We start from the raw sequence: 10,296 nt of genomic DNA, 5'->3' as shown, positions 1-10,296 counted from the left end.
CCACTGGGAACACGACACCGGCCCCGAACGGAATTCCGCGTGACATCCACGGCGTTATCAAACAGGGGCAGAGCTGACAAGGCAACCGCTGCATTTTGCAACCAGGCTTCCCTGAAAATTTAAAAAAAAAGGGGGGGGATAAAAAAAAAAAAGAGCGTGGAGGAGCCTCGCGAGCAGCAGAACGTCTCCTGACGCAAGTTTTCTGTTTAGTCACCGCCGCTCCACGCTGGATTTGGGGTTGGGAGAGGCAGGATTTGCCACCTGCTCCTCGGCTCCCCACAAGCACTCCCTGGAAAAAGGCACTTTTTGCCCGTGATTACGGCCGCTCTGCTATTCAAACAGCCTCAACTTCAGCTGCCGGGGGGAGACCTGAATAGTTCGGGCGAGTTCCCCATTTGTCACAGGACGGCCTCACCCACAAATCACCCCGAGCCGCCTTTGTACCCCGGGAGGAGGCTGACAACGCCGGGGCCTCCGGCTGCCTCCGCTCTTTCTTCCCCCCGGCGCTTCTGCCGCGCCTCGGGGGAGCTTTGGGGAGCAGCCCCCCACACCTTGGGGGCTCAGGGTGGGGTGGTCTGGGGCGATTCCCCCCTCTCCCTGCACCCCGAATTGGTTTTCCTGCTCTTTGGGAGGCTGGATTCCCTTCTTTTGGCGAAGAGCAAAGCTCTGGGATGGGGTCACACATGGGAAAAAGGGAACCCTGGCTGGATAAGGGTTAGGAAAGCTCCTCACCTCTGTACCCCTCCCCAGCTGTGACACCCCTGACCCAAAGCCCCCCAGACTCTGCCCTGCGCCCCATTTATCAGCCCACACAGGGGACAGCCCCCCAAAACAGCCCCCGGAGGGGACAGCCCCCCAAAACAGCCCCCCGAGGGGACAGTCCCCGCTCCCCATTCCCTCTGTCCCCCCCTGACGGGACAGCAGACCCTCCCCTCTCACCTCAGGGAAGGGGTCCCCCACTTATCCCCCCACAATCTCAGGGAAGAAGTCCCCAACTACCCGCCCCGCGCCGCTCGCCCCGCCCCGCGCCGCCCGGACCCGCCGCTTCCGCCGCCGCGGCGGAAGTCCCGCGTTGGGACGGCCTTGGAGCCCTTCACCCGTTACCGATCACCGGGATTCTCCGTGTGCGGCGCAGCCCGAAGGGCTCCCGCTCGCCCGCCTCAGCGCGGGATTCCGGGGGGGTTGATTAAACAAAACGCTCACCTTGAGGCTCGCGGGGGTTCCCCGCTTGGTTGTGGGGGAGCACGAAGCGCGGCCGCGGTACCGGGAGGTCCGGAGCGCGTCTCGTCCGGTCCCGGCGCGTCCCGTCCCGGGCGGTGCCGCCGCAAAGGCGCGGACCGGGCGGCGCGGCGCGGCCCGGCCGCCATCCGCGCTCTGATTGGCTGCTGCGGGACCGCGCCGCGCTCTGATTGGCTGCGGCGGGACCGCGCCGCGTTCTGATTGGCCCCGCGCGGAGCCGGGGGCGGTTTGAGCGGCAGCGCCCGGCGCGGCGGCGGCTCCCGGTCCGGCACGATGGTGAGCGGCGGCGGATGGAACGGGGAACCGGGAACGGGGAACGGGGCTCGGGAGGGGGCTGGAGCGGAGGGGAGCGCCTGGCTCGTGTCTTCCCCCTCGCCAGGGATGGCGTGCCCGGTGCCCCGCTCGGTGCGCGGGTCGGTGCCCCGGCCGGTGCCCCGTTGTCGGTCGGTGCCTGAGGCCTTTCTCCTCTCTTCCCCTCGCAGCTGCCCCTGTCGTTGCTGAAGACGGCGCAGAACCACCCCATGGTGAGTACCGGCCGCGCGGCCCAGCCCCGCTCCCCTCGCCGGTGGCGTGCCGGTGACACCGGGCACATCCCGGTACCGGCGCCCAGTGACCGCTGTTCTCTCGCAGCTGGTGGAGCTGAAGAACGGGGAGACGTACAACGGGCACCTGGTGAGCTGCGACAACTGGATGAACATCAACCTGCGGGAGGTTATCTGCACGTCGCGGGTAAGGCTGGAGCACCGGTACCGGTACCGGGCAGGGGTCACCCCCGGCGGGGTCGGCGGGGAGCAGCCGGGAGCAGACAGCGCTGTCAGCCCAGAATCTGTCCCCAGAGGTTCCCCGGCTCTGTCCCCGCAGCCAGGCTGTAATTCACATCGCTCCTATGGAGGAGTCGCCTCTGCCTGAAATGCAGATTTAATGTAATTATTAATAATGTCCGTTTAATTATTGATAATGCCCATAATGAAGGAGCAGCCTTGTGTAGGTGTCCCCTTTCTGCACACCGCAGGATGAGGGGCTGGGGTCCCTCATCCCCCTGGGTGAGGAGTAGGGGGCCACGTGCTGTGATGCTGATCCAGGTTTCCCAAAATCCAGAGCCTTTACCTGTCCCAGGCAGCCTCAAACACCACAATTTCTTTTATTTCATCCAGTCTCTTTCATCCCCTCTCCTCTCCACGTCCAGCTGAGCTCACCCACAGAGGTGAGAGGGACTTTTGGAAGGTCTGGGGCCTTTGCCCTTGGCCAGAGTTGCTGCAGGAGATTGGGATCTGTGTTTTGTGCTTCGGCCTCCATCAGAAGTGTCCGGTCTCATCCCCGTGGGAGGCACAGATGTGTGGAATTCCAGCTGTTGTTGTGCTTTCCCAGCCCTGGAATGCCAGAGCTCCACGGGAGAGGCTGCCAGGGATCCTTGTCCTTCCAAAAATCCCCCTGCAAACCCCCCAGTTCCCGCTGTCCCCACGACAGGAGTGTGGAGTGGTGTTGCTGGTGTGACAGGGGAGACACCCTGAGTGAGGTTTGCAGGGAATTTTGGGGTGGAATTTTGGAATTTGTGGCTGGGTCTTGGGTCACGGTGGGAACCGCTGTTGAGCAAAGCCTTACCGTGCCCAGGACACAGGTGATGATTCCCTTCTCCTTGGAAATTTGCTTCCAAAGGCTCAGTGCTCTGCCTGGGAAGAGCAGCAGCTCAGGTTTTGTGGGGAGGGATCACCCAGAAGGATGTGAAGATGCTGGAATGAGTCCAAGATGATCAGAGGGATGGAGCAGCTCTCCTGTGGGGAAAGGCTGGGGAATTGGGGTTGTTCAACCTGGAGAGGAGAAGCTTTGGGGTCACCTGATTGTGGCCTTGCCGTGCCTGAAGGTGCTGACAAAAACACGGGGAGAAACTTTGGATAAGGGATGGAAAGACAGGACACAGGGGGAGGGCAGGGTTCGGTGGGATTTCGGGAAGGAATTCCTCCCTGTGAAGGCGGCGAGGGTTTGGGATGAAATTCCCAGGGCAGCTGTGGCTGCCCCATGCCTGGAGCGTCCAAGGCCAGGTTGGAGCCACCCGAGACAGCGGAAGGTGTGGAGCTGGGACAATCCTTTAGTCCCAAACCATTCCATGATTCCACGATTCTATGACCCAGCACGCGGCAGAGCGGCCTCAGCTGCCTCCAAACCCCGGGTGAAGATGGAATCTGGTGGCACTGGTGGCACTGGTGGCACTGGCCGCTAGATGGCACGGGACAACGAGCCGGCAGCCTCTTGTTTACCCGGGGGAGGCCGGAACGAGGAAGGAGCCTGGAGCTCCATCCCTTCCTGCATCCCGAGCCAAGGAGCAGCCAGGCACATCCCAGGCAGGGTGGGGTTCGCCGGCTGTCTCTGGGAATTGTTGCTCCTCTGCCTCCTCCTGGGCTTGCCCGTGCAGGCTGGAGCTGCCCTAAATAACGAGAGCCGTGCATCCCCAGAGAGCAGGAGCGGGGCGTGCTGCTTTCCCCTCCTCTCCCGGGACGCGGCAGGCGCCTGCTCCACATGGGGATGGCTGGGTTGGAGCCATCCCAGCTGCAGGCTGGCCCTGCTGGAGCCGGGGCCAGGCGGTTCCCAGTCCCTCCTCCCAGTTACATCACGGCCAGGGAGTTGTTGTTCAGCTCTGGGTTCTTATTCCCTGCTGGGCTGAGCCCTAGGGTATCCGTGGTATCCCCTGGAAAAATCCTGGAAGCGAGGCAGGGAGGTGGCTGCTCCAAAACTGAGCACCTGAAGGTTTCTAATTTTTATTTTTTTTAAAAGATAAATATATCAATTGTGAGTTCCTTCTTTCCCTCAGCTGCTCACGTCCCACAGCCAGCTGGCTCCAGAGCTGCCTCGCTGCTCCTTCCACACCCCAGAGGAGTGAAGGAGTGGGGTGACTCCCAGCTGGAGAAGAATCCTGGCCACAGCTGCGGTTTTTTTGGCCAGAATTGGTTGTTCACCACCATTTTAACTCGTGCCTCTGCTCCCACTTTCAATTCCCTTCTCTTTGTTTCCTCGCCCTCTTCTTCTGACGTTTTCTGCCGCTGCTTGAGGCAGCTGTGGAACAAACTGAAAATGCAGTTGTTTGTGGGGCTCTGTGTTTTTGGGGAGTTAAACCCCCCCATTTTCCACAGCTGGTTACCGGTAATGCTCCCAGCAAACACTGCTGGAGCTCTCCCCTTCTCCAGAAACGCTCAAAATCCATAAAAGTGACCCAAAAGCAGCAGGTTTTGCTCGTGGCCTCATGTGCTGCTCCCCGACAGGACAGGGACAAATTCAAAATCCTTAAAAGTGCCCCAAAAGCAGCAGGTTTTGCTCGTGGCCTCACGTGTTGCTCCCCAGCAGGACAAGGACAAATTCAAAATCCCAAAAGTGACCCAAAAGCAGCAGGTTTTGCTCTTGATCTGACGTGTTGCTCCCTAACAGGACAGGGTCAAGTTCAAAATCCCAAAACTGTCCCAAAAGTGCCCCAAAAGCAGCAGGTTTTGCTCGTGGCCTCAGGTGCTGCTCCCCAACAGAACAGGGACAAACTCAAAATCCCTAAAAGTGCCCCAAAAGCAGCAGTTTTTGCTCGTGGCCTGACATGTTGCTCCCCAACAGGACGGGGACAAGTTCTGGAGGATGCCAGAGTGCTACATCCGTGGCAGCACCATCAAATACCTGCGGATCCCTGACGAGATCATTGACATGGTGAAGGAGGAGGTGGTGTCCAAGGGCAGAGGCCGTGGTGGGATGCAGCAGCAGAAGCAGCAGAAGGGCCGTGGGGTTGGAGGAGCTGGACGAGGTAAAAATCTGATTTTTTAAAATTTTTTTTTAAATTTTTTTTTTTCCTTCCCCAGCTTGAAGAGGGGAGAATGGGATCCCTGCCTTTAAAATTGACCCTTTTGAGCAAGGAGCAGCTCCTGGTGCTGTGTTTGAAAGCCAGGGCTGTGTCTGGGAGAAGCTGGAGCAGCTCCTGAGCAGGATCCAGTCGAGCGAGTGCGTAAGGCAGCCCCTGCCAAGGAACAGGGAGGATTCGTGCCAGGGATGGGCCTCCCTCGTTCCTGGGGCTGGGCAGGAGCTTAAGAGAGTCTGAACTTGACTGTTTCAGCTCCTCCTGGCTCGTTCAGGAGCGTGGCCCTGCAGAACTGTAGCTTAGCAAGGGCCAGGGGGAAAACAAAAGGCTGTTCTGGGTGAAAATAGTGAAAATAAACCCTTGGCAGTGAGGAAAAAAAAATCATCTTCTCCCCCTTTAAAATGGGGCTTTGGATTTCCTGATTTGTTAATGTACTTATATTAAAAAAAAAAAAAAAAAAGACAAAACTATGTGAGGGTTTGAGCTGCTCCTGGAAGATGAATAATTCATGTTTCTGATAAAGGGCAGGTTGCCACTTCAGAAGAAATAGGTCACCCAAACAGCCCTTCCCATTTCATGGGTTTAGGTGATCCCAGGGCACTTCAGCTGGGGGATGTGCTGCTCCTTTTCCCCAAATGATCCCCCTGGAAGCCTGGGAGCTGTTTCTTTGCTCTCCCCTAATGTCATGTTTTTGGGATTTGTGGTCACCCCACAAGCCCAGGGCTGCTCTCAGCCCAGGCTTCACCTGCAGTCAGAGCTTAAAAATCCCCAAATCCCGAGTTCAGCTTCAGGAGGAGCCCTGGGGATGGGCTCAGGGACGTGTGGAGCCTCTCTGGAGAGCTGTGCCAGGAATCCAGGTGGCATGGACCTGGGGCCATGGGGGTGATTCCCACCAGCTCCTCCTCCCCAAATCCCTGCTGCCCCTGGAAACCCCCAGCGACCTTCCCAAATCTGAAGGCGCCCTTTGTTTCTGTTCCCCTTTGCCTTGGCACGGCAGTTTTTTAGGATTTTTTTTGGGGGGGATAAACACCAAAACCTCGCTGTTTTTCCCTCGTGGGGAGCTCCAAGGTGGAGCTCCTGCTCTTTCCATCTGCAGCCTCAATTTGCTGATGGAATATTTTCAAGGGAAGCTTCGGCGTTTGCTAATTAGCTCAAAGGTTTGGCTCTCATTACCGAGACATGAAGGGAGGAGGGAAAGGGGAAAAAAAAAAAAAAAAAAAAATTAAGGCAGGACAATTTTGTTGGGAGGCCAACGGGCAGGAGGGAAGCTGTAATTGTGCTCCCAGTTGAAAGGATTATTGTTTCTGACACTCCTAATCCTCCTCCTTTGACTTCTTGCTTGCCAAAGTCAGACGTCCCCAGCCTTTGCTCCAGGAGGAGCATCCCAAGCACTGCAGGCTTGGGAATAATTTATGTTTTCCCTCTGGTTTGGGCACGTCCCCTCCTCTAGAGAAGCCAGGTGCTTGGATTGGCTCTCCTTTGGGCTCTGCCTTTTGTGCAGCAGGGTGGATCCACAGCCCTTTATCCCCAGGATGGGATTTTGGGGGTAAATCTGAGGGCTGGGCTCAGCAGCTCCTCTGGTTTTGGGGCTGAGGATGCTCATCTCACTGCAGCCCCCAAATAAATCTGTGCTCTCCTGTGCCCAGTGCCCTCTCCAGAGCCAAGGATTGCTCTGCCCAGCCTTTGGGTTGCCCTCACAGCTCTCAGGGGACACGTTACCACCTGGATTTTACATTTGTTGCTTCCCTGGATCCATTCTTTTTTTTTGGGGGGGGGAAGAAACTTCAGTTTACCACGAGATCAACGTTAATCATAAAATCGACACGCCAGGGAGGTTCTGCTGAACTTGCTGCTGAGGGGGGATGAGTTCATGCACCTCCTAAATAAAGGTCTGGGACTGGAAAAGGAGAAGTCTGAAAGTCACATTTCTGCTTCTAAGGCTCAAAAACAAACAAGTTTTTGGGGTGAAACACCAATAACTGAAGCTGTAAGGCTTTGCTGGCTTGCAGGGATGCTGTTACCTGTTCCTTTCTGCTCCACAGGTGTGTTTGGTGGCCGTGGCCGTGGAATTCCAGGCAGTGGAAGAGGCCAGCAGGAAAAAAAGCCAGGCAGGCAATCAGCCAAGCAGTGAGAGCCAGGGACACTTTGGGTTTTGTCACCTCAGGGCTGCCACGTGTCCAAAAACGTTCCCTTTCCTGCTCTTCCATCAGAACCAGAGCCCAAATCATGTTCCTTTGGAAGCCCCTCACGCTTTAGTCTGGTGGAGTTTTTGCTCCTTGTAGTCAGCAAATCATTGGAAATACTTTTTAAAAATTCGTTCATGGTTAAGGACCGAGGTTCTGCCTTCTCCTGAGAGTGAATTTTTCAGGCTTACCAGGTTTAATTTAAAATATTTTCCTGTTCAGAGGTACCAGTACGAAGGCAAACACTTTCTGGATTGCTTGGATTTTTTTTTTTTTTTTTAAATACTTGAAAGTTGGGAAACTTGTTTTGTTTGTAACAGATGTGTTTTGGTTTAAAAACACTGAACTTGAGGATGTTGTGTCTGTGTGTGAATAGTCCTAAAGGTTTGGGGGTTTTTTAAACCAACAAACTTTTAAGCTATTGCTTTTCTTCTCCTGGCCAGTGAGTTCTGTTTCTCCAGTGGCTTAAAGGAGGGATGAACACTGACCTTCAGGCCTTGTTGCCAAGAGAGCTTTGTGGCAAATGAGCGTTTCCCAATTAGTTCATTGCTAATTTGACTTCAGATTAGAAGTTTCCTTCAAAGGAACAGGGTTTTTTTCTGTGTTGGGTTGTTTGTTTTGTTGTTTTTTTGGGGTTTTTTTGCATGAGGCTGGTGCGCCCCTTCTTCCTCATGGGGGATTTAATTTTTTATTTTTAACACCAACTTGAGTTGATTTACATGGGTTTATTTCCTCCCCCTTGCTTTGAAAACTCTCTCCCTTCTGCTGTGACACCAAGTGCTGAACTCTGACAATATTTCCCGACCTAATTTCTTCCAGTAGCTGGTGATTGACCTCGCTGGCTGTACCTGTCACTTCCTCCCCCAGCCACCAATTATCTTCCCTTGGGGACACAGGCCAGCGTGTGAACGTGTCCCTCCTGTAGGTTCAGACAACTCCTGGGAATTCCCAGGGCAGGTTACTCCAGTCTTCCATCCCAAAATACACCCTCAGAATATCCTGGCTGAGCACACCGGGGGGAAGAAACAGCTCTGGGTGTGCCTCACCCCCCCTGGATGGATGAAACAGCTGAATTTTGGTGGGGGGGGAATTGATATTGTGGCTTGTTTTGAGCAGGTTTGGGGTTTGTACAACTGGTTCTCGTGTTGGAGGCTCTGCCATCGCCACTGTACTGAAAAGGAGTGAAGAACATGCTTTTATAGACTTATTTTTTTAATGTTTATAGAACTGGGCACAGTGGTGAGTGAGAATAAACCTCCAGCCTCTTCCAGCCTCCTCTCTCTGTGTGTCTGTGATGCTGCTGGGCCCTGCCCGACCCAGAACCCTTCCCTGAGCCCTGGAATCGGGGATAAATCCCAAAATACTCAATTTCCAGCACCAGCCACGTGCTCTCCGTGGAGCTGCTCCTTGTTGAGGCCATGCCCAGCACTCCGTGCTCATCCCAGGGAGCCAATTCCAGGGGATGGGGTGATGTGTCCTCCCTGCTGGAAAACTCCTGTGGCATTTTAACAAAGCCCAGGCTGTGTCAGACTTTCCCTTCCCAACCTGCTCCCTCCCTTCGGATCCCTCCAGCCACAGAGGCTCCGTGGAAAGGGAAACAGCTCCAGCCCTGCTGGGATTTAAGGTCTTTTCTGGCAGGAGAAATCCTGACTGCAACAATGGGACCTTTGGCTCCAGCTCGGGGTAGAGTCCTCCAAAGTGCTCCTTATCTCCTGGCCAAGCTCTGGGGTCAGCTGGTGGAGCTCGTTAAGTTCTGCATTTGGTTAATTACCCCACTTCAGGGCTTTAGCAGCATTCCCTGCTTGCTTCCCCTTTTTTTCCACCTCTGCAGGAATATTTTTGGGCCAAGGGCAGCTGGGTGGCAGATGGCTCTGTGGAAGGGCATTGATGTGACGCTCAGCTGTCACTTCGGCCTTTTCTGCCCCAAAAATGAACGTCTGGGGCTGTCACTGCCCCGTGGCAGCGCAGGGAGGCTAAAAAAAAAACCCAAAAAAAAATGAAACAAAACAGGGAGGAGCGAGATAAAAGCAACAAGCAGAGAGGAGGAAGAAAAGTCTGAGCCTGGCTGGGCGTGGGTGGGTGCAGAGCCGGGCAGGGCCAACGCGTCCCGCACGGAAAGACCCAGCAAAGGCCACCCTGGAAACCCTTCCCGGGATATTTTGGTGGCAGTGGAGCTGGTGGCAGCCAGGGTTCGTGTCTCTGACTGCCCCACGGTGACTCAGAGCTTCTGAGCCTCGCCGAGGAGGCAGCACAGGAATAGTTACACACCAGCGACGCGGAGGGAGTGGCTGCCGAAATATTTCAGGGCTGTGCTAAGCAACTAAAAATACACGTCAAACCCTCCTCCTCCTCCTTTTTCCTTTTCAAATCTGTTTTCTTTCTCTCTTTCTTTCTGGTTTTTTTTTTTTTTTTTATTCTTGTTTTTGATTGTCGGAGGCCCCTAGGGGTTCCTCGGGGACAGGGCAGGTTTGGGGACAGGCGCTGGCAGCTTGTGACTTCTTGTTTTCCCGGCTCGGTTCCTCTCTCCCTGCCTGTGGCAATGACTAAGAGGCAGCTTCCCCCTGCGTGCCCAGCGCCTGCCGTGCAAATCCCGGGGTGCAAACCCTGCTTGTTCCCTTTTCCAGGGGGGAGCTTGGCACGCGGATGCACCCCTGGCAGCCCACGGGCACCTTGTGTCCAGCCCGTGGTGTCAGCGTCCAGAGCTGCTGGCCGCGGCAGGATCAGGCACCTCTGGTGTCCTGGAGCTGGTGGCACGCAGGGAATGGTCCTGGTGGCACTGCTGGGGACAGCAGGAGCCGCGAGGATGCTCTGGTGGCCATGGCCTCGCTCGAGGCTCATCCCAAATCCTGCTCCCGGGTAAATCGAGCCCAGGTGGCAGGACGGTGACTCGGGGTGCTCGCCCGGGCTCTGGTGCCTCCAGGAACAGCAGCTTTGGCCACCCGGCCGTGGGGACGGTGGCACTGCCACCAGCTCCCTGCACGGGGACCTCCCCGCGGCTCTGCCCCCGCGGCAGGCGGAAGGGGTCACTGATTCACGCCCCTCATTAAG

General features: G+C 56.0%; 1 protein-coding gene across 1 annotated transcript; it reads left to right on the top strand.

The window, feature by feature from the left end:
• Positions 1-1,374: 1,374 nt before the first annotated feature.
• Positions 1,375-8,518, top strand: LSM4 (LSM4 homolog, U6 small nuclear RNA and mRNA degradation associated). Its single transcript, XM_041465841.1, has 5 exons — positions 1,375-1,515; positions 1,722-1,763; positions 1,870-1,968; positions 4,831-5,014; positions 7,108-8,518. The coding sequence occupies exons 1-5, from the start codon at positions 1,513-1,515 to the stop codon at positions 7,194-7,196; spliced, it is 417 nt and encodes a 138-aa protein (XP_041321775.1). The 5' UTR covers positions 1,375-1,512; the 3' UTR covers positions 7,197-8,518.
• Positions 8,519-10,296: the final 1,778 nt, after the last annotated feature.

Source organism: Pyrgilauda ruficollis, unplaced genomic scaffold (genome assembly GCF_017590135.1).
Source record: "Pyrgilauda ruficollis isolate IOZ18807 unplaced genomic scaffold, ASM1759013v1 scaffold192, whole genome shotgun sequence".
Lineage (NCBI taxonomy): Eukaryota > Metazoa > Chordata > Aves > Passeriformes > Passeridae > Pyrgilauda > Pyrgilauda ruficollis.
The sequence above is the reverse complement of the archived record's forward strand: the minus strand, read 5'-3'. Positions and strand labels throughout refer to the sequence as shown.

Bases quoted from the DNA above. Each gene is read 5' to 3' on its own strand.
- LSM4 (XM_041465841.1), top strand. The intron at 1,969-4,830 runs GTAAGGCTGGAG...GCTCCCCAACAG, and splicing joins AGGTTATCTGCACGTCGCGG to GACGGGGACAAGTTCTGGAG. The intron at 5,015-7,107 runs GTAAAAATCTGA...TCTGCTCCACAG, and splicing joins GGTTGGAGGAGCTGGACGAG to GTGTGTTTGGTGGCCGTGGC.